Here is a 24,210-nt window from a genome sequence, read left to right on the forward strand (position 1 = left end):
TAGACCGTTGAAAAAGAAATTGCAATGTATCTATTCGGCTCTTAATGTCTTGGATGATAATCAAAGCAACAGTTGGTCACGATCGCTCTACGAATAATTTTCAACTGCAACCATTTTCGTATAGCAAACGGTACGCTAGAAACGCAACGTCTCGCGTGTAAAACGTCTAATTATGTAAAGACGTATAACCAATTTTGCTTTCCTTATTAGTTGCATCGTTATGTAAAAATTCCAACGGAGGGACGCGCGGGATGCAACTTACCTATAGGAAACCACGAGAGTAATGCAGGTTTTATGAATACGTATAAAAGTAAATCAACTTGCGTAACAAGACCATATAATCCTTCTATTTATTCAGTTACATTCTATCGTTTCGAAAATCAGAAGAGACCGATTTCTGTTAACGAAGGTGAAAATCTAAAGGTATCCGAAGAATAGGCAGAGCGAGGAAGAATTTCAAGTAGTCGCGTTTACATATTTTTCAAATTTATAATTGTGTAATGTAACATTAATGGCCAGAAACAGATTTTGTCCTGCTCCATGTTTATGGATATTGCTGGGTCTTAGATTATCTTTCAATAACAAGCTCGAGCGAAAGCTATCTGTTTTATAAATACGGTACCTAAACGGCGTGAATCGTTTGAAAGTATTCATCTCAGTTAAAGAAACGTTAAACAACGTTAAAAGACCGACTGGCTCTCCCACCAACCTAACACAATTACGAGTTTCTTACTACCACCTGAAACATTACATAATGCGATTATCTTTAGTTGTATCACTGTCATTGTCGCCGCAGGCACTCTGTCGTTCGATGACATCGTTCCACTTGTTTTTTTCCACTTTCACACCCGAATAACTCTGACCTTTCCAGTTTCCCACCTCTATGATCACCCCACCATTCCTGGTCCCATTAAACGCCACTTATTCCACGATTTTGAAATCACTTCCCCGGACGATCGTCTAGACGCGTACTAGTTAGTGGCATCTTCCCCTATGCAGATGGTTGTATGAAGTCGCGAATAGGTTGTCGCGAATAGGTTGTCGCGAATAGGTTGTCGCGAATAGGTTGTCGCGAATAGGTTGTCGCGAATCCCCATCACGAGCTCGCAGGACAGATCCGGTGATTTCGAGAGCCGAGAGAACGAGGCTGCGTGGGATTCGCGGAGCAAATCGAACCTGCCCCACCTGGGAGGCGAGGCTTGCGATTCTCGAAGCTCGATTCTCGATTCTCGAAGGGGCACACATGCTCGCCTTCGTTCCCATTCGGCCTGCTAAGACATCGGGATCTCCTTCACCGTGGTCCTCAAACGGGCCTCGCGCTCCGCCAGGTACACATCTCGCCTCACGCACTCGCGTCCACGCTCGCACGCTATCTGTAAGTTGATCACACATTCGACTCATTCTCGACGCGTATCTTCGTATTTCTGACAGCTCGCCACGTGGCCTCTTTGCCGCTCCGTACACAGATCCGCTACTCGTATCTTTCGTTGACAGAACGGTTAGAGCTATCAAAGGTCGTTCAAACTTGTTACAAATTTTAATTGTAATTTTTCATTTTCGCCTTCGCGATTCGGAGAGTGTTCTGTGAAAACTTCATTTTATCTCTATTATTATATATTTTGCCTGTAGTTACGATTGTCCTTAATGATTCGTAAATTTGTAATTATCCATCGATCCATCGATCGTTGGCAGTTCCTGTCTCTGTGTTATATTGTTATTCTTTCCTGCCTTTAATTAGAATCGTTCGCGTTTATTCGCAAATCTATAGGACGTAATTTTCTTTGATACATAATCGATCGATTGTCAGCTCCTATTCCTGTACAATAGATTCGTTTCGGATGATTACAATCTTTACAAACACGAGTTTTCGTATGACGATACGCTCGATAAACGTACGAATATAATTTTCATAGATTTTCAATCCGCGTTATTTGTTCTCCGTCATCCTTTCACTTGACATTTCTAGTTAGACGTGTCGTTTTATTTTAAGGAAAACCCGGTAGCGGTTTTACTTTACTCACTACACACGATTTTCCCTAGAACAAACGAAGCTGAGTATCGAAAGAGGAGGAAGCAAAATGAGGATAACTTACGTGCTCTTTGGCCTCGCGTTGCTCGTTGCCTACGTACACTCGAGCCCTATCGTCAAAAGGGAAGCGGAATCCGAGGATCTCAATCCATTGAACGAGGTAAGGCCAATTACAATTCTTTTCGACGAACGAGCAGAATGGGAAGGCAGGGGAGGGAGGCAGTCGTTACGCAGCACGCGTATGAAATCACGCGAAAACCACGGATATCAAATGGAATCAAAATGTGACTCGCAAGAGGGGACCCGCTGTGAATCGCGAAAGTGAAAGCGCCTATTTCGAGGTTTTATTATATTGCCGCCTCTTGCACGAATTCAAAGTAGATGCTCGAGTGAACCGAGTTCATTTGCGATCCCCTTACTTTCTTCCGTTGTACGCACGTATCGTGTCTATGATCACGCAGAACGTATTAGGAAAACAGAAGAAAGAGGAACGGAGAGACGGATCGATAAGCCGAATGGAAAAAGAGAGAAGCACGGCGGGCCGAAGAAACGAGCGAAGAGTGAAAGTGGTTGACTAACTTGACGAACGCAGACACGCGAAGCCGGATACGCGCGCGTAACTGAAATTCTGATGCGCGCACGTGGCCGTACACAGTGTACATAGCCTCTCTTGACTCTTTCACTCTTCGTTGATGGAAAACTTGTGCGTAAAACTCGCGCTATTTGTCTTTATAATAATCGAACTTGGTCGACGATGATAGACGCAAAGTCTGATCGTTAACGGTGCCGTCTCGTGGAATCTTCTGGAACGATCGGCTAAAGACACTTTGAAGTTTCACTGACTCGACGTTATATACTTCGATGAAACGTTAAACGTTTGATCCTTTCTCTCCTTTCCCCGGTTGCTTAATTTGATCGTTCAACTCGTCGTTTAATACGATCACAGAGGGAAAGTGGTTTCCCCGATGAAATGGTTTCCACGACGAATTTCCTGTCTGCAGAAGAAATTAATGCGATTCGTTTCGGTTAGATATACATCGTGGAGGCCGACGATGATCAGGCTGCGGATGGAGACAGGACCGACAGGGATAAGAGGAAAGTCGGCGTCATCAAGCTGGGCGTGTCCAATGGAATAATCAATTTCGTTTTCGGCGTAAGTGTTTGACATTCTCTACTTGGAAAAGTAAAATGCCGTAATTTAAACCGTAAGAGATTTTATTCACATCGAAACCTCTTTGTAGAAGCTGGATTCCTTCATCGATGCGAAAACTAAAGCGCTGGGTACGTTGGACGAGGCAAATAAAGTAAAGAACGCTGCGTATGGCATTGATAACAAATATTCGGCAACCAGCAAGTTCATCAGTGATCTGGTCGCTTCGAAACTGAAAGCAGCGAGCGGAAGCATCGGACCGGTACTAAACAGCGCGCAAACTTTCGTCTCTAGCTTCAAGCACGGATTGGCTGGTGCTACCGCTTCGAAATTGCAGCCGCTTGCTGCCCTCGCCGGTGGCTTGTCCTCTCATTCGACGCCCGATTCGCATGGACACAACGGAGGTAAGATAAGAAATAAGCACTTTTTGCATCAGAATCTTGTTTAATCGATAACTTGTTTAATATAATTTGGGATTTTCAGACGAAGGAAACGGAGACTCGTCAAACGGGCTCGCGCTTATTGGGAACCTTTTGTCTAAGAAGATCAGCAGCTTGAGTCAGTTGAGTCAGAACAAAGACGTCGGACATTCTGGTCTTAGCGAAGGAAGCACCGGCTACGGATCGTACGGACATGTTAGCGACGGGGTAGGAATACCATAACAGTTTTTCTTTTTCTCTTCTCCTTTTCTCTTTTCTCTCTATTCTCTATCTTCTCTATATTTTCTATCTATACAACACGGCTGTTATACCGCAACTGATGAATGTTGCCGATGGAAGTGAGTTCTATGCTCGTCGTCTCTCGTAATTAGTAACAACACTCGGTAACGAGTCTCTGTTCTTTTATCCTCTGTTTGCTTGTTCTCTCTTTGCTGTGGAGAGTCGTTCGCCATGAAAGCAGACATTTAACAAGGGATTAGGAGTAACAGAGAGCTTCAGTTTCATTTCTCTCTCGTTTGTTAAACTTGCATGTCGGTTAAGTTTCATTCGCGCCAAAGATAACAATTAGAGGCATGACTTCGTTTAGCCTCGCATACTAAAACGATCCGTCGAACTTTCGTTATTTCATTGCACCCGTCCAACTACGCATGTGCTTACTTTACTTATTATTATACCGCGAGGGAATTTTTCATGGCAGTTTTAGTTTTTCAAATAACTTGCTTGCTCAAAAACACACGATTAAAAACATATAACTACGTTGCTAGTTGTCGAGTATCGCGTGCTGAATTAACCCGCTACGGAGCACGTTTGGAAGATTCGCTTCAAAAAGCGGCTACGGTCAAAATCGCCAATTAAAATAACTGTTGTGCATAAACAGTACGAATACGATCCACCGCAAGGGGCGTATTATACGGCTTAAAAAGCGGATGCGGTGCAAACGAGGACATTGGACCTTGGCCTTTGGACACGTCCAAAGGGATCATCGATCAGCCACGCTTGAGAGAAGATCCATGACGCAACTAAACATTCATCTTAATGCGCGAACAAATAAATAAAAGCAATAAAAAGAAAGAGAAAATAACGAGAGGATTGTACGAACGTTATATAAACGAGCGTCTTTAATTTTCGTAACTGTACGACGATATATCTACGACAATGGATTTTTCTTTTTAGCACGGCCGATAAAATGCCAGGATCACACAGGCGACACAAGTAATGTTCTAATATTAAGAATGACACGCAAGAGATCTCCCCTATCTCGTCTGTCTCGCCACTTCCGGGCTAATGTTACCGAGAAGTTACCCATGAAATTGATTCACCATTGTGCGATCTGTAAATAATTCCTTAGGTGTATGTTGCCGTGGGACTGTCTCGTCCCATGTACCTCAACGCTGTGCAAATCAATTGTAAATAGAGTATTTAACCGCTCTTTAAATATACACTCTAACGGTATACGTTTATGAATGGTAGATGTTGATAATGATGATAATTGTTTTTTTCAATAAAATCACGATCAGGTTTTCTTTGTCTTTGAATCGAGTACTTCAGTCTTTTACGAACGCCATCGACGTCCTGCATCCTTTCCTATCCTTCTCTGAAGATCTTTAAGAGGATCTCTAAGAATCTTTAAAGTCGGTATTAGAAGGATTGCACGATGTTATCGTAGCATCGTGAAGAGATAGTTAATTATCGATATTTGTCAAATATTTGCGAACATATTGAACGCGATAGCAGGCACCAAGAAGTTTAACGGAAGGTTAGATAATTATATTGGAATACCAACGTATCGGACACGCCTATTTTAATTTCTTTTTTCTCGATGCATAGAGGAATAATTTACCTACACGTTGTTGCTATTGCATGAAAGCACGACGCCATGGATATGCTATAGACAGAAAAAAGACAAATAAAAAAAGAAGGATATAAAGAAATAAATCGATTATCCCCGTTTTCCTTTTTTATCATATCGGTACATTTATTTACGATATTGATCGCACGGTGTAGCCTATACACTGTGAAAGGCGAACTATCATTGACTGGTTTTACGTGTGTTTAGAAACCGATTTCGGTCACCACAGAAGATATCCCCACTTTCGATAGGATGAGGGTGTCCTTGGACGTACCACCATCTGTATTCGGTTCTGGTTTCACCTTACTTACCAATGTCAGCAAAATCCTGAGCAGGATGATAATGGTAAGTAGCAAAACCTATAATTACTTAATCGGATCGTTTCTTTTTCGACTGGACGTTTAATGTTTTATAGACTGACCGAACAAAAGTGACAGGAATAGATATTTTCTGATGGAAACGATTATTGGGCGTTGTCAAGATTATCTTGCGACACTTTACTCCAGTTTATTTGCGATGCAACGATTTTTTTCATAGCTTTTACGTCGGATCGACTAATTAAGACATAGACATATCACCCTTCACTCGATTTATTACAAAATCGTTGCGGTTCTTCATGCGTATCATTCGCGAGATTAAAGTGGAACATTTCTCGGTTACATATGTGCAGATTAAAGTGAATAACTAATCCATTGCATGCTAAATTAATTTGCTAGTTGTTGGCTTAGAATTATCTACAGTAGGTATCCGGATATTTTGATCAATTTTACCAGAGTGTACGAACTAATGGTAAATTGATAACGCGATAAATGCATTCGAAGAACAAATCAATTATTTATCATTCTCGTTTCAAATTTTCCGAAATCATTATCATCAATCTTCGTTTATATTATTTAATAATTAACGTTCAGAACGATACAGAAAAGAACGGAACAAATTTTAACATGCATGTTCGCTAATACCATACTGAAAGATGACTTTTTCTGTGATTTGTAGAATTCAGCACGTCGAACACAATCAACCGTAGAACTGCTTAAACCAATATTCAATACTGTCCTTTTCTCTGGTGAAAAGACTCACTAGAAGGAACTCTTCGGAGGCGGCAATCAAATAGCTCAATTATTACTTCAAGCATTTTCACGGGGTCCTGTTTGACACACGCCATTCTTCGGGAACGAATCGAGAGGCGGGCTCCAGTGATCCTTGCAAATAGTCTGAATTATCAAGATAGAATCCAAATTATGGAATATTCGTCGTTTCTTTTTTTTTTTCTTTTTTTTTTTACGAAAATCCTGCTCGGAAGGACCTTAGGTGAAATTGAAGGTGCCTGTTAGATATTTTACTAAAGAAATTTATTTTCTACGGGAAGAACTGTATTTATCGAACTTTTTGTACGTTGATTAACTCAATCGAAACTAAATTCTTTTCTATCCTTTGAGGAAAAATTGTTCCTAATTAAATATGAATAATGAAAATGTCACCTCGGATAATTTTGAAGAGAAGACGTAGCCCATTAAAATGCCAGATCATTTTTGTCAAGAACAAATACATTTGTTATTCAACTATGTAGTAACTTATGAAAGAACAAAGTTGTGTAGACGAAACATGGAATCTGCAGAGATTAAACTCGCAATTTATAGCTAACATCAACGAAGGCTGATTTTATGGAATTTCGACGATGGCTGCGATCGCGGTTAATCGTTCGTCGCTTCGTTCCTATCGAATTCGTTGCCATAAATTATTGTTCGCCAAGCCGATAGTTCAATGGTCGCGTGCCGCTGTCAAGGAAGTACAACGCTGCAATAATTTACATATTACACGGTTGTTGCTTTAACAAATTAAATAACAATGTGCGATATCAGAATCGTGGAGAAGTGTTGCGAGCACTTATTACAAATACAAACTTGTTAACTGTATTTCCGATCCAATAAACGTGTGTGCGTTTTTGTAAAACAAAATTCGTTACGTTACTTCCCATTTCCTTGTAAATACCTATCATCGGAAAATAGTTTTCAATTGAAGATTTCCGGGATACTTTCTAGATACGAGAACGACGTAAGTACAGTTGCCATGCCACGTGCAGAATTGTTTCGTTAATCTTTTCAGAACTTTTCTTTGGGTTATAGAAAGATTTGCTTTCTTATAAATTATTAATAAATATTAATACATTGCGGGTTTTTATGCAGTTATGGAAATTTGAAACTGCAAAAGTGCGCGTAACATATAAAGGTGTATAAAACATTCAAAGCTAATCATAATAAGTTGTATCGAATAAAAATATGATTTTATATAAATATCCGCAGTCTAATCACTATGTAAATAAAAAGGCATCTTTTTATATTCCTATAAAGAATACACGATACTCATGGTACTAAAATTTAAGACGAGTTTTCTAAGAAAAATACACTTACAGTTTAATTAATTAATAAAATACACTTACAGTTTAATTAATTAATAAACGTTGAGAGGTGAATAATTCTTAACAGGTCATTAGACGAAAATTACGCCGTTACATATCAAATTAGATTGTATTTTAAATACTTCATACTATTATATATTATATATCATACTAAATTCGATGCAGAAGGTTTTGCGATGCCTGTAATTACCACTAATGGTCTGCTGATTAATACGAAACGCTGAGAAATGGGATCTTTGTCCCTCAGACGAATAATTGAAAATCGAAACCATAAGTAAAAGTATAACTCCATGTACATATTTTAATATATAATACTATCTTTAAATAGTTATCTTGTAACTTAAGTTGCAATTGTGTAATTAAATAGCAGAGAAAGGTGAGGTTTATCTCAAGTATCTTTGATCGGTGTCTGTACGTAATGAAATCAATTCACACATCGTACAGCCGAGATAATAATCTCGCGACACCAAAAAGTGCTACTCGAGGAAACAGCTATTAATTATTCGTCTAAACTTCCGTGTCCGGTGAAAGCATTATTCAAACACTCTATCGAATGAGAAACGAAAAAATAGGCTAGGAATGCGATTGCAACTAACAACGCATGCATGTTCCTACCACACACACAGTTTCCTAATGATAAACTGTCAAAATTATGCAACTATACTCGGTACAATTATATAAAATATCGATATGTGACCTATAGACTAGAAAACGCTTGGTTTCTTGGAATGTTTTTATTCTTTTTTGAATAGACGTAATTAAGGTCTGCAGTTACAGAGGTATAAGATCAATAGAATTCTATGTACACAATACTATTCTAAGAATTCCTCGTCGGTAGTTATAAATAATAAAAAGTAAATGATTCAAGGACCAACATATGTATATTGCATCCTCTCGTGAATGTAGGTTAAAAAATTGAACGGACTTTGTATCGTTTAGCTGAAGATTCAATAGAAATGCGTGTAATTATGCAACCAGACGTCGACTCCGACATGGAGAGATGCAGCTCATGTCCTAGTTCTAGATATTCTAAGACATCGATGAGCGAGTAATTATCACTCGTGTGTATGTTATGTACTTTCCTGGTTGTCACCGATCATGCGTTTCTTTTATTTGTGATCACGTCTTATGCAGCGGATGATTTATGAGAAAAATAAAAATTCGCAATATAGTTGTTAATTTATGATCGCTTTGTCAACCTGCGGTGTAATAAAATTTCTCAAGAGCTATAGGAAGATGACAATTTTACGATAGTTGACTACTTAAGATCGCCTGTAGATAGGTTTCCCGTTATGGTGAGAGTAAAGCGGTTTGCAGTGCGCGAGGCGCCAGCTACAGATACGCTGGCGCCAATTATGATACTTTAAACGCCACTTATGTCACTTAAAAAGCTAATTTTAAAGTAATTAAAATATTTTCTACTTTTTTTCCACCTTCATAACAATTTTGTTATCTCATTAAAATTAGAACTATCAGAATGGCGAAAAGGATCAATTCATAATTTTTCATAGAAGTTTGATAAATTTTCAAAGTCGGATTTTTGAAGATTTGAGTACTTTTTTTGTAAAATATTAAGTTGATGTGTATATTCCGTCCGCTTCTTGGTTCATCCGAGTAAACTATCAACGTTGCCATAAATATAATAAATGCTTTTTTAATGATAAATCTGAAGATATTTACAACAGAGGCACATCGTGCCAGCACATGGATGGATGTTGTAAACCAAGTTTATGGAAGACTTACTTTGACGGACAAAACTTATGTAACAACTTGGCATATGCGTAGACAAAGTATATTCTTTCGTATACCTCTCGAATTTGGTTTCTTTGATACAAGTCTCATATTTCACCTGTCGGTAGATCTGGTACTAATATTAAAATTTATAAAACTAAAATTATTGCTAATAGTTTAGCCCGCGTTTACGTAAGAATCGTTTATTGCCTAATTTTTTGAGAAACGCGTCTAACGGATTTGCCATAGAGCACATAGTCATCAGGGGATATTTAGGTGCGTCATCATGAGAAATTTTCCTTCGTGCGCAACGCGAGATTGCTGGAGAAATGGATGACGGAATGAGGGACGCTAAAATTTCGTAAATCTGTTCCGTTGCGGTGATACACGCGAGGTCTTTCGTAAAAACGTGAACGACCTTCGGTACTGATTCGAGATATTGAAAGGAGGAGAGACTCATCTCGTTAGTGACGGGTCTGCCGTCCGACAAGATGCACTTGTTCTTACGCGTTCGATCGCCACGTTATATATCTTCGCTGTGCCACGAACATCGGTTTACATTGCAGAAGCTGATACGGATCTTTCTGCTTGATTGAACAAGTTTGAAGAACTATTGTCAAGGTAAAGTTGACAAATGTCTAAACGCTTTCATCCATTCTTAGTTTTTGATCTTACTGTAAAATATCATTCCACTTTTGAGAACTACTGTCAAGGAATGACTGAAAATTGTTTCGATATAAAGGATTTTCTTAAATTTTACTATTCTTGAAACAATTACGGAATTTTGAAAATTCTCGTCCTGATAAGATTGACAGCTTGTTATATTTAACTCTTTCTAATTCGAAAAATTTTTAATACGATTCAACTAGCGACTTTGATACACCTGTATAATGAAATCTTTCGAAACGAAGGATTTTGATTTGAGAAGAAAAGGATTATAAATGAGTGTAGATTTTTTTATACAGTAGCTTCCTTCCGTTTGTTGCTTTTCGTCGATTATAATAAGATACGATTTTCACACGAAGTCGCTTTTGCGGTGCTAATGAAGTGCAAGGGATTAACAGATTTTCACTAAAAGTCATAGTGCTGTGAGCTTATAATTAGTGCAATTGAATGCAGAATTTGTCAAATTATTCACTCAGTAATCGCTTTGTATTTGCTTATCAAATATTAGCGTATTTTTCAATGCCATAATTGGTGATTTTCTATTTATCAAATCGCTTCCATTTAACTTTTAAAACGAACTATCACTGTTATCGACATACTGTATTAATATGTAAATGAAAGTGATATTTTTCAATTTTCCTGTTTCCTTCGCATTTTCATTCATTATAGAAAATAGTTATACCGAATTCCTAGACAGGTATCGAGGTCAAAACACCTGTGATCACTGTTTCGTGAGCGATTACGAGAACGTTATGTAAGAATAGATTTGACCACGCTTTATTATACAACTCGATAGCCGAAATACCATATGGGTAAAATTTATGCGAAGAACTGAAATCTTTTTTCGTGGCAAACACGTTGTTTCATAATGTTGTTGGCCCATATCTATAAATCAAGAATCGTTTTGATAACCAGTCGATGTTTCTTCAATTAGTAAGAAAAGATGCATCAATAAACGACTCAGAAGCTACGTTAGTCTACGTAAAAAATTATATCATAATCAAAAAAGTAGAGAAAATTGTGATTTTTAAAAATATCAGTTTTTAAAATTTATCTTAGAATTTATTACTCTTGTTTACCACACTGATCGATTCTATAGATTGAAAAATAGGAGGAAAGCAATGTTGTTATGAACATATTACTTAACGCTTTGAATGCTTATCTCAAAATTTACTATTATTCATAGGCACTATTTACATATTTAGTAGAATTTAGTAGTATTATTTGTTTCAGAATTCACTGTAGTATTATTTATGTTAATTATAAATAAACCTACAGAAGTAAGTCAATTGTGGACTGCATACGTATATGCAAATTCATATTGAAACTCGTAATTAAAGAATAGGAGATACTATTACGAGTTACACGTTAGATATTATTACGAACATTATCCTTTGGATTCTTATCTCTTCGATTATATGTTTGGTGCGTTTTATACACCGTTTCGCTTCAAATTTCTCATAGATTTCTAAACATTCAGAATCCACTTGTTTCGTGTACCTGTGTCACGAAACTGAGAAATTTACGAAAGTAAGGAACTGATCTCATATAATTAAATTTTCTGAGAGACTCAAATATACCGACGTATGAGTGACACGATAAATTGCATACTTATTTTTTCACGTTGCACCTTCGTGTTACTATATTCGGCTGCTGCAAAAGACACCAGACTTCAGTTCGTGACCAGCGTCCCAATGTTCTCTATATCGAACTCGATTCCCGTAACTTCAACACCACGTGCAACACTTGTAATTCACTTCGAGTTTCGTGGTTTTTTCCTATTGTGATTAGAAAATTATATTAGCCATTTCCTGTACACTTCCAGGTACGTAACAGGATAACAAGGAATTGCATAAGGGTTCGTGAACGAAGACGGTCAGGATTGCGCAATAAATATTTGTACGCAGCAAATAAAAGTAAGTAGATAGTTTATCTGCAATGGTATGTTAACTTGGACCAGTGAAGAAAAGTTACAGGGGTATTTCCTGTACTTTTGAAAAGGGAGAGTTTTGTTGATCTTGTTGTTTCGAATCGACGCTCTTGAAAAATGAAGTTTAAGAATTCAGGGTTACTTTCTATGATTGCAGCGAAAGATGTCTAACGTAATTCAGTGACTGTCTGTCATTTAATTCGTTCGACTTAATCTCCTAAAAAATTAGGTTGGACAATCTAAAAAAATGTTTTTGTTACATACAGTAAAAATAGGAATGAATTTTGGCGTAATTAGACTACAGATGTTTATGCAAATTGATATTTTTAGAAACACGATTAAAGAATTAGAAGCTAAGTACACATTTGTTTCGACCAGTAAATGTATTATAATTACAAAATAAAGATTAGAAAACAATCGATAAATAATATAACGAGTACTATACCTCGAATGCTTTATCTTTGAATTTTGAATAAACATAATTGAGTAATTATACGAATCGATTAAAATACAAAGCACAATTACGTTCCGTGATTCCATAATTCATTGACACTATTTCCACGATTATCGAAACAATATCGCTTTTCTCCGATACGTTACGATATTTGTACCTTTGCTAGTCCGCGAATCGTAAACGTCCGAGCTCGAAAAATGGCGGGCGATCGTAGAACTAATTTCCATATAACCTCAAACTTCGAGTCTAATTTACTCCAAATTTTTGTCAATTCCACGCATGCTGAGAACCGCTGACTCATAACAGGTGGAAACCGCGTTGCGTAACGCATGTACATATATAGATCCTTGGATACATAAGAGAGATTTAAAGCAAACGTTAAAACGCTTGCTTACATAAAATTTGGAACGATAATCTATCTTGAAAACAAAGCTTTATACGAAAAAATTTCGATTTACTTTTGCGCAAGGAACTATTTGACGTAAAATGATAGAGTTACGAAAGAGAACTTTATGGTATACACCTTGTAACTTGTTGTAACTTACTTTCATTATTAGTTATCAATTATTGTGCAGAAAAGTTGTAATATCCCGAAAATTTATAACCGCCAGTATGGAAATATACAAAATTTTGGCAATTTCGATACTATTTCGCAGTTTATTTCCCATTCTAAACGTTTCGTTTCCTAGTACGGTGAAAGAAAGACGCGTGACAACTAGACCGTGGAAGGAATAATTTGACTGGAAATTGCATCGTATCCGCCCTCCTCCAACATTTTCTTCCGCTAGTCTGTTAACTCTGGCGTTCTTTTTTTAAAACTCGAACTCTTAACTTACGGTAAATAATTCACGACCCGAATCAAATATAGATCACTCGTCAGAATCTCATAATTCAAAAAAACACTGAAAAGTGCAACCAACTACAATGGTAAAAACGCGAAACTTCATCAGTGGTAATGTTCGAAAATAATTACGTCCGCGTGGATTCCATTATCGACGGTAAGAAAGTGCATCGCGGGCATAATAAAAATGAAGTAACACGTCGAGCGAGGCATTTACCATCGATTTATGTTCAAGGAAACACGTGGTCGCGCGACGGCCAAGAGTGAAAGTGAAACATGATCTGTGATCCACGTGCTTCTGATGCTCGAGCGGGGCTAACCTACAAGTACCGTATCGACTGAACCTCGGACAGCACGTTTCTGCTCCAGCGTGTCAATCGTTCCAGTGAAAGAAATTTCGTAATCGCGAACGAAAAGTGGCGGATAATTCGACGTGTGTGATTGAGGGGCATCAAGCATCATTGAACGAATGCCAACTCGAAGGATCGAAGTGGACGCGAGACAGTGGACTCTAATAGAACCACCATCGAGATTCTTTGTGTTTGCTTTGTTCCATTATTTCCTCGATATATGGGAAATTTGAAATCGGAATTGAAGATTTCAGAGGAAGAAAGGATTCGGTCAATATTGGCAGAATTTGAGGAGTAATCCCTTAAAGTTGATTACATCGACTAAAGTTGATTTCAACGATTCGGTTTATCGACCGAGTCCTTTCGCGCGATCGCATAATCGACAACGCGATAACTCGTGCAACTTCTGTAGAAAGTCGACCGTTCGGTTTAATCGTGATCACGGCAAAAAGGAAAAAAGATCGAGGAGCAACCTTCAGAAATTTCAGAAACTATCAGAGACCCAGTCAACCATCCATAGCGTTGTGTGTAGAAATATATTGTTGACTATACGTATTAGGACATCTGTTGATATTTAGTATAAATTCAATATTTTCAAGTGCTTTTATTTTCCAGTTACTTTATTGAAAATCTGTTATGTCATTCGCGTCATGTTACGGTCAATAAGCTCGAATAAATGTAACGATTATGTGTGCTAATACTTTTGATCGACGATGCAAGTACAAACATTTCTGACAATTCGATGAAATTGAAATTAATGTTTGTTTATACGTTTTAGTTACATTGTTGAAACAGCTGTATAATTAAATATATTCTATATAAGTGCAGTATAATGATATTAATTTGGAAACGAATTACACAAATTACATTAGAATGTCTCTATTTGTATGCTCGCCATCTATATTTGTCCTCGGCTGCCATTTACATGTCTGCAAATCAGTCAAACAAAAAAATTACTCGAAAAATATTCTTCCTGTTGGAACATAATTTCCGTGAAAGGAAGTTGTCCACTTCGTTATGATAATTACAACCATCTTACTGGAAGGTTATTACTTACAATTGAACGACATATATAAGTATAATCACTCGCGTAATTTAGATGCACCGACGTTGCTTCATAACCATTACGACGATCATAAGGTACTACGATCTCGAACCAATTACTCGCTCGATCAACGAACAGTGTTCCGATTTCACTTAGCCCAGGTGTATGTTATGGTTATATAACTGATTTTAGACTTCCTTAATCATTCCATGCATCGACCCGTTACAAAATATAGAGTCCAGAGTGTAAACGATTAGAAACGATCGAGAGCAACGAATGTTCGAGAAACGTTAAAAAACTTGACGGCCTCGCGTTCAATTTCAACAAAAATAGACATTCTCCAACTATCTCGAGCTAATGTTAACGAAGAAATAAACCAGAATGATAAGAACAAACAAGAAATACCTATTGGTTAAACGGTTCTTTCATTGGCGCGGAACAACAAAGAACGATGTCTGTTGCATCATATTCGAAATTCGTTGGTCGATTGATTTCGAAACTGTCGAAATATCGCTGCTAGTGAATTCCCTGCACGCGTCAACTCGAGGTTGCGTCGAAATGGAACACAAGGGGAAGTATCTAACCAAGGAGTCACGAAAAGTCAAATTCCGATCGTCGTTGGACAGTCACGCCCGATCTGGCACGAAGGTTACAACCGTTTCATCGTCGAATCGAATCTCACTCGTTTAATCGATCAAATAAAACACATAACCGTTGTTCGATCGCATTTACCGGTATCTTCGGGAGTGCAAGAAAGACTGGAAAGTGCAAGAAGTGAAAGTGCGAGGAAGGTTCACGGGCATTCGGTATTTCTGAAATTTTCCACCGACTTCAGACACAAAGCTTCGCATTCCGTTTTCACGCGTTAATTCTCAACGAGGTTCATGCGTGACTCATAATCGTACGTTTCAGTAAAAACATCGCGTACGATTTCCCGCGTTTCTTAAAGACGTATCCCCCGTTTGTTAATCGATAGTACTTTTTAAATTGAATCCAATCGTATCACGAATACGAATTGCTTGGTTAGTCGTATTATTGCTATTTTCCTGGCGACCATTCGTGCCACGCTTACGTGATGAGAATCACGCGACCGATGGAGATTCGAGTTTTTAACGGCTCGTGTAAATAGCCAACCTGTTCTGGCAGTCGCGGTTTCATCGCTTTTCCGATTCTTTTTCTTCTTCACGAAAGTTTCGTGGCTTAAGTGAAACGTCGAATCGATTCTCCTCGCGTGACACCCAACGAGTTCTTCGCGAAGAAAGTACGTGGCGTAATTTCGCGGAGAAGTTGTTCCGAGTCTGTCTACAGAGTGTACCTTAAAACGAAATTTACATGTTTGATAGCCTGGATACGTGTTGCGGATGAATCATTCACAGTGAATATGAAAGGTGAATGGAGTATTTATTAATTCATTGATTGAACTCGTTTCACTGGTTTTCGAAGTGTTAGAATTAACATTCCCTTTACAGTTAATTACATGGCAAAACAATGTTACCTGAACGGTTGTGTATTTGTTACTGAATGACATTAGTAGCGTCAGTGTCGCTTCAGCACGAATCGTATCGATATCGTTCATTCGATTCATCAAAAGTAAAGATCGATTCTACTTTGTTCATTGATCGCTTTGGATATCGATTTTGGATGAAATACAGATGAAAACGATCTTTACTTCTTTCGCTGTGAACGAATCATCAACGATACGTATTTAAAGCGTGCAATCTAGATTTGCCTTTAGACATCTTCCACGTGTAAATTCTGTGACCGATTAACAGCGTTTAATTGCAGATGCAGGCGTCGTCGATGAATTTATTGGCAGCCGGCTTATCGCTATTTTGCTTCGTGCATCCCCTCCATGGCGACCCTCAAGGATTCTATTCGACGAATTATGAGCCCTACAATCCTGCATTTCACATATCAGACCCGGTGCACCGTGTTGCACAATTTCCTGAACGATACGATTCTTCGAGCACTGGGAAATTTTTACCACGCGTGGCACAGTATAGAGAAACATCCGAGGCCACTCCAGAAAAAGATCAGTTTGAAAAACCTTTGCTCCTGCTGAGTTACTCTAAAGGAATGACAGAAACGGTGCAGCCAGGAGTATATAACAGGTATAGTGATTTTGGATCGGATGATCGTGAAGAGAAAGCGAAAGAAGATAGAATAAACGTTGAAGATGAAGATAAAAAGAGTGACTTGGATGAGGAGGCGATTATAGAAAAGATGAGGATTCTAGATCGACTGTTGTCTGAGGATTCAGGTGAAAAAGATTTTGATACGAATGTAATTGGAGACAAGATCATCTCGGAAGAATCGAAGAGGGTTGTCAGAGAAGTGAAGAATAAGAAGCCGGGATTGTTTTGGTCCTTGGCAAAAATCACGTTCGAGGTAAGGCATTTTCTGTCTACATATGTATAGTGTATAGTGGTTAGACTATGGATATTTGAATTTTTCAGAAGACAAATTTATCGACGCCACTTTTTGTTAATTTCACAGTATTATCCAAATGTATGATTAGTATTTAACTTCTTCAAAAGTAGACGGTCCAGAAATAGAATAAATGTATATTTATCAGGAGAATGAAAACAAATGATCGTAAATCTGAAAGAAAATTAAAAACGATAATTTATGTCACACATCGTTGCTTTCTTTCGTTTCTCAATTTACGAAGTTGATCGATATCGATCGATTTATGATAGACAAAGTATACTTGTGTAAGAGTGTATTCTTCATCCAATGGTCACGACAAGTTCCGAGTTTTCCTTCAGGATAAAATCGTACGCAAGGAGATTTTAATAGATCGGCGATGACATCATGGTAAATCCACATAACCGGACCATTCAAGTTGCCTGGTATGCGGATGTGCATTTTCCCCTCCCTCTGTTACAAGGAAGAAAAAAGGATAATGTACACTTAACTGCGTATGGTCAGTGAAAGTGCGGGTGAGATTGTGCAGATGACCACGATAGCTAGTAACTCGAAGTCACGTAACTGTCGAGTGTCGAAGGTTTGATCGTTGGGCGTGAGAGAGTTTAGAGGTGGCAAGCAGTCCAATGCACAATGGATTGAACCTGTAAAACCATGAATTGTATTCACAGCGCTACCATTTATACGTTATTCGTTTATGCGTTATTTTAAACCATATATTCCGATTCTGACAGTATTTTTTTACTAGAAGGGAGAATTGTCTTTCTTCTCAAGTATATATGTTTGTTTCGTTGCACGGAAAAATTCTAATCTGGATCATTAAGCAGCGAAACAACAAGCTGAAAGATAATTCGCTAAATAATGAGTTAGGTTTTATATTTACTAGTAACAAAAGCTGAATTGTAAAACAAATTCCGAATGCTTGCAGGCAATCAGCGACACGACATCAGCGATCAAGGAGATCGCCACCATTATCAATAACAGCATCGCTCCTGATTCGGCTACTGCTAGTACCCTGATGAAAGAATCCCTAAAGGATGCAGATTCATCGAACATGACCAACGTCAACGGAACAGAAACAACGACATCAATACCCACGACCACGCCCTTTGTCTTAACTAGACAAGCGCTACAGAGTTTAATCAGGCGAAACGTCTTGGGGCTCGTTAAACTTTTTAATATCGAATGGAAAGACGCATTAAACGTAAGACAATTCTTTCAAGCCCTTCCAATTTGATTCTGATTCTAATGATCGATTTATCCGGCCATTTGACCTATTCATATTTTGTCTGTACATTTTCCAGCAATCGGAAACAAACGTGAAAGAGTTCCAGAGGGATCTAGGAAACCAAATAGGCAGTTTCTTTCGTGACAGAAGGGACACTTAAAACGACTGATTGCATTAGGACATTTCTTATTTGATAAAATTCCTTCGATAGTGTACATCCTCCAAGCATGTAGCCAAAGATCGAACATAAGTTTAACCGACTAGTAGTACGTGTAAAAGACCGTTTCTTTTTATAATTCGAATTAAAGAGTTGAAAGCGAAAGCGAAGATATTTCAAATTGCCATAAAATCAACTCCAATACTATTTCCAATAGTGCGTCTCGTAAAAGAGCCAAGGACAAACGAGGCTGTTTCAAAACGCACAAAAGATCATAGGTGTTTATGCTGGCTCAAGTTACGTCACTTTCAAAGATCATCGTCCGATATTTATGTAACGCGGTCCTACACGACCTACGCGCTCTCGTATTTGTGCGCAGGTAATCAGTGAAACAGGGTTTAACAGTTCTCTCGTATAAAAATCAGACGAAAATTCGAGAAGAGGTAAGTAGAAAGCACGTTTGCCTGAATTCGATTGGTTGACACGCGGCGTGGGACCACTGGATTCGCCCTTATATGTGAATCAACCAGACGGATCAAGAACTACACGATCAGTGCTGTTCCATGGATCACGAACAGTAAATCTGTTTACACTAATTGTAAGTAATATTCTTGAAACGTTTCTTTGAACGTAGTTCCTCTGAACGTATTTTTACATATTCACGACTGATAATTTCGTTGGCATACTAAAACAACGTGTTACGAGGTTCATTAAAGGTTAATTAAAACAGGAAGAATTCAAAGTCTGCTTTCATATATACATATGTATATTGATTTTATATCGCTCATTATCTTTTATTGGAAATAATATACAGAGGTATATAAAAGTTCCCACTCAAACAAGTTTTTTTTACTCAGCTTTAAAGATTTTAAATAATATTATGTAAATACATAACAGTATTTACTTCTTGCTTCTCTTTTTTTTACAATATTGGTTAAAATTTGTTTAAATAATATAAAGTGAATACATTACACACATGAGAAATTCATACACATTACAATAACATTTTCTTAAATTGTATAAAGTAAAATATGATGTACGTAACGAGAAATTTTTATTCACCATTGTAAGATGATGATCTTTCATCAGACTTTCATTGACTTTCTTCAGAATCATTTACAATTGCTTCGCATAATTCTATCTTTCAGCGTAAAAAGAAATAATAATTCATCAGCTGTCCTTAATGCGTTTTGGTCGTAATTTTCGTTTGATCGTCGAACTTCTGTGAGTATTTAGCTGTTGCATCTGTCTGTTCGTGTTCATACATGGGTTTACTGTTACTGTTACTGTTACTTTCATGTAAATAACTAATTCCGCTTACGTTGTTGCATGCGCGTAACACGATAGCTCGGTGAAAGAAGACAAAAAGGAGGGGCTAAATCGTGTGTAAGAAGATTACGTGGAATAGAAAGGACCACTGGTCAAAAGGTATTGGATCCGTGGAATCCTACATCGTGATTGGTTGATACCTCGCGTGGGATCTTGCAATCATCCTTATAGATTGGAGGATCGTCGACCTGTTCTGCAGTTTGCAGATCACGAAGATTCTTTGACGGTCGCATCAAGGTGTTACAACAATGCTTGGGATAATCTGCGTTTTCAACGCTATCTTGTACGTGACAGCTTCGGAGACAGTAAGTTCTATGCTTATTTGCAACAATTTGTATCTTATTATTTTAACACGTTAAAACTTTCAGATCTGCTCAAATGATGGATTTTACATCGTTGTGTTTAGTATTATAAACGTACTGATTCTTTTCACACAAATCAATATTGGCTTTCCTTAGACTTATCTCTGTTGTCATGACATTATAGCGTAATTGCAATGAATGTGGTGAAGCTTAATCATTATCCGAGTATATATACAAAAAATGTTGGTATCTCAAATATTTTGGATCTTCGATAATAAAATTCAGATCATTCAAGGAACATTGAATCGCAAGCAGAGTTTTACTCGATAATACTAAAAAGAAGTAACAATTCTCTTGAGACTCTTTCTCATTGGATCTTGACGCTCGATTCTTCAGCGAATTTTACAAAATTCTTCTGGTAAAGGCCTCACACACACAATACACATTTTTCACACGTACAGTCACATCTTCACGTGCATTCTCTGAATCGCTCTTAATACAAAACCAATTAGTTAAACAATACAAAACATTCGTCGGCTCTTAATCATTTGTCATCTACGCGAATTCTCATTCACATGGTTTTTTATATTTGAATTCACGTATTAATAGATAAAGTAATAATAAAAGAATTTAACTTTCGATACTGTATAACTACTATAATTTGAACCTAAACTCGTTGATATTTTCAAATGAGAAAGGAACATTGATCTGTAAAATTTTCAATTTTCCGCTATGCGATATTAACGCAAATAGAAATGCAACAAAAGAACAATAACGCCTGTTCAGAAGGCACGTTGGCATTTGCATTAACACTTATCGAGCAGAAAATCGTTTGACGCTCTATATGTAGAAAAGAGAAAGTTACTATGTAGGCATAATAGCTGTTTAAAAGTAATTCAATGCACATTCCCGTACGGATAATTCTACCCGCATTTGCGACGTTATAACGTGTGGGATTAACTTTATCGTATCTTTCGTTTACAGCACAGTTCAAGCGTCAAAACATACTATTATAAGAACAGCTTTAGTGAATTAAAATGCTACAAAATTTCATCGAAAGTTAATTCCCCCTATACTGAGATGATTAAAAGTTGTTTTATTGTCGCTTTATATGTTGACAAATAAAAATGTCATTCTATAGTCATTATATATTATTTTCTTAAATAAAAATGGTCTAAACATGATATGGAGACCTGATAATTGAATTTAAATCTGTTATTTCAGGCGATCCTTCAACGAATGAAGCGTCAAAATGATCCGAGTGAAAGTGATCGTGTGATAGACAGTATTTTTAACGTGAGTATTATTTAATCTCTCTTAAGTTTCTCGGTGATCCAATAAAAATTGATTTTAACGCTTCAGATTCCAATTACGGCGATCAAGGAAACAGGAGCCGCGGTGCAAACTTTTAGCCCAGAAAATTCTAAGGCCATCGATAGTATTTTAAAGGTATATTTATATTCCGGTGACTTATATAACACGTACTCTTCGTAAATACAGTTTTCGTAAAAATCCCTAAAATATAGTTCTTTTCTTTTCTTTTTTTCTTTTTTACTTTCTTTAAACAAAACAAACTTTCGGTGTGCATACATACTTTTGGATATTCATCAAACAATAATATTCTGCTCTCGCGTAACACGCTCTCGATATGACACAGTTCGAATTTTTGTGTTTTATCATGTTATCTATATATTATCCTAGCAATTTCTTTGAAATATAAATCTTTCTTTCTTTTTCATAGATCCCTGTTTCGACCTTAGAAGCTGTTGGGGCTCTAGTAAAACAAACGTCTGGGCAGAGACTCCAGAATGCCGAAGAGTTACAACGAATACGCCAAGAAAGAAGAGAGAGAATATTAGCTCAAAGGGAACGACAGAGATTCCAAAGAGAGCAACTTCAGCAACAACGTTTCAAACAGCAACAAATGAAGAGAAACGTTAAGAACAATAACAAAAATTCCTTTGGTTTAAACACCCTCTCCTTCCTGGTTAGTAATCATGGTATCTTAGGTAGTATTCAAGGTCCGTTTGGCGGGTACAGTGGAAATGGTGGTGGACATGGTGGTCATGGTGGTCATGGTGGTCATGGAAATCAAGGTACACATTTACTGGTATCGAGTATATATCTGTACTGCTTGACTAGGCAAAAGCGAAATCCCTGAAAAAAATTAATGAAAAAGGGAAAGACAAAGGTATATGTGCGATATCTTCAACTATTAATCGAACAATTGTAATAGGAGATTTTTACAAAAGGCGCGTTTTTCTGTCGTTAACGAATTTCTTAAAATCGAGATAATAAGAAAGAATAGTGAATTGTACGTTGATATGTGGGATTTCTCGTTTTAATCGTATGCCAAAACTTTTCTAAAATATCTTAAGGTACAAATTTTACGGAATTGATAGAGAATATATTGTGGAAAATTCTGCAAAGGAATTTTATTGCAGCTTCTAACGAGAATCATTATATAGAACCAGAGAATGGTGTGCCGCTTTTTTTTACCGTTTATATATTTGTTTATAGGTTTTGAAAACTTCGTTTTTTTATGAATCAAACAGTACAACTATAAAACTACAGATGGTTCATATAGAAATCTTTATAGGTACCCATGGAGGACAGGGTAGTACAGGTAGTTACGAAGTCCACGAAAACGTAGAAGAAGACACAAATTATTCCTGGCATGGGATCACCGCTGGGTTTGGTACGATTTCTGGCTCTCGACCAACTAGCGCGCATATTTCCATACAAAATAAAGTCGCCCCTAAAGATAAAAGACCAAACAAGTATTACGACGATTTTCGAATACAGAACAAAATTGCTCCGAATAAAGAAAATGGACTAGACTATGAAGATGATCCTCCACTGCAGAACAAGATTGCACCCAAAAGCAGCAGAATATCGTTTCAATCATAGAACAAATTCATCAAACAGTAAAATGAATTCAATCTTTTAGTTTTCTATCACGCGTAACATACGCTGCCAGTTATACTCGTACATAAGTATTAGGAATTAGGACATCTACTTGTAGTATTTATTGGAAAAATCAAATTTTACTTTGTGAAATATTTTATATTACAAGGCTCCTGTAACGCAATTGAAATGATAGATTTATAATAAGATAAGTAGAATATAGAATAACAACAATGAAATGCATTCGATTACCAAATGTCCTAATACCTAATACATACGTTCGTATGTATGTTTAGCAGTGCACGTTACTTTAAATGTTCTACCATTGTAAAGAGAAGTGACATCGAAGAACAGCAGAGTATCGTTTGACTCGTAAATGAAATGCAAGGCGAAATGAATTTGATTTTCTAAATTTTCATGACGTATTGTATAACATATATATACTTTTATATATCACACGCTCGATAACAGCTGGCCGATAAGTATGTGAGTCACAATGCATCGTTTATGTAGATAACGAATGACAAAATGTCGCTGTTTAGAGAAAACCAGAGTCGTTAAAGCAAACTGCAATTTCATCGTTGGGACGATAATTGGCGAACGAACGACAATGACTCGTTAGATTTTCACGGCAGCTGCGCTGTTTCACCCACGAATTTCGAAGTCACGTATGTACCACGAAAGACTCCATGGCTACTACATGGAATGTTAAACGAGTCAATCCTGCGATACGGAAAACATTTCGAATGTAACACGTCCTATGAATAACGAAAAGATGCGAGGATAAGCAAACAACCCGTGTATCCATTGTGTATTCGAATAAAATTCAACTTCATTTTGTACATAATTGATATTCCACTGCATGGATCCTCGTTATAAGATAAATATTAAACGAAGGAAAATGAATCCCAGTATCTGATAATAGTCGGATTTAATGAATAATCGCGTGACCGGTA

At 37.3% G+C, this 24,210-nt stretch overlaps 3 protein-coding genes and 2 long non-coding RNA genes across 11 annotated transcripts in view; 3 read left to right on the forward strand and 2 right to left on the reverse strand.

Annotated features, from left to right (window-relative positions):
• The window catches only part of LOC143302821 (uncharacterized), a 53,896-nt gene that overhangs the window by 19,617 nt on the left and 10,069 nt on the right, over positions 1-24,210 (reverse strand). The gene's annotated exons all lie outside the window — the stretch shown is intronic.
• LOC117155688 (uncharacterized) lies at positions 1,195-7,426 on the forward strand. Of its 3 annotated transcripts, none has more exons than XM_033331944.2 (7): positions 1,195-1,328; positions 2,041-2,189; positions 3,060-3,182; positions 3,271-3,583; positions 3,663-3,826; positions 5,676-5,813; positions 6,465-7,426. In XM_033331944.2, the coding sequence occupies exons 1-7, from the start codon at positions 1,244-1,246 to the stop codon at positions 6,549-6,551; spliced, it is 1,059 nt and encodes a 352-aa protein (XP_033187835.1). In that variant the 5' UTR covers positions 1,195-1,243; the 3' UTR covers positions 6,552-7,426. The 3 variants fall into 3 exon arrangements, with proteins under 3 accessions (XP_033187835.1, XP_076475373.1, XP_076475372.1); XM_076619257.1 differs by having other exon boundaries at positions 1,251-1,375; XM_076619258.1 differs by lacking the exons at positions 5,676-5,813; positions 6,465-7,426 and adding an exon at positions 4,497-4,814 and having other exon boundaries at positions 1,219-1,328.
• Positions 10,074-18,881, forward strand: LOC117155683 (uncharacterized). 5 transcript variants are annotated; one of them, XM_033331934.2, is made up of 5 exons: positions 10,074-10,239; positions 12,110-12,200; positions 16,690-17,292; positions 18,260-18,535; positions 18,636-18,881. In XM_033331934.2, the coding sequence occupies exons 3-5, from the start codon at positions 16,690-16,692 to the stop codon at positions 18,717-18,719; spliced, it is 963 nt and encodes a 320-aa protein (XP_033187825.2). In that variant the 5' UTR covers positions 10,074-10,239; positions 12,110-12,200; the 3' UTR covers positions 18,720-18,881. The 5 variants fall into 5 exon arrangements, with proteins under 5 accessions (XP_033187825.2, XP_076475367.1, XP_033187823.2 ...); XM_033331932.2 differs by lacking the exons at positions 10,074-10,239; positions 12,110-12,200 and adding exons at positions 13,745-14,049; positions 15,140-15,552; XM_076619252.1 differs by lacking the exon at positions 12,110-12,200.
• LOC143302820 (uncharacterized) lies at positions 14,462-15,007 on the reverse strand. The gene is made up of 2 exons (XR_013058627.1): positions 14,917-15,007; positions 14,462-14,788 (listed from the first exon to the last, which is right to left on the reverse strand). It is a non-coding gene; the product is annotated as an uncharacterized LOC143302820 (long non-coding RNA).
• LOC117155686 (uncharacterized) lies at positions 19,693-24,101 on the forward strand. Its single transcript, XM_076619259.1, has 5 exons — positions 19,693-20,350; positions 21,572-21,643; positions 21,710-21,796; positions 22,089-22,443; positions 22,947-24,101. The coding sequence occupies exons 1-5, from the start codon at positions 20,294-20,296 to the stop codon at positions 23,255-23,257; spliced, it is 882 nt and encodes a 293-aa protein (XP_076475374.1). The 5' UTR covers positions 19,693-20,293; the 3' UTR covers positions 23,258-24,101.

This window comes from Bombus vancouverensis, chromosome 6 (genome assembly GCF_051014615.1).
Source record: "Bombus vancouverensis nearcticus chromosome 6, iyBomVanc1_principal, whole genome shotgun sequence".
Lineage (NCBI taxonomy): Eukaryota > Metazoa > Arthropoda > Insecta > Hymenoptera > Apidae > Bombus > Bombus vancouverensis.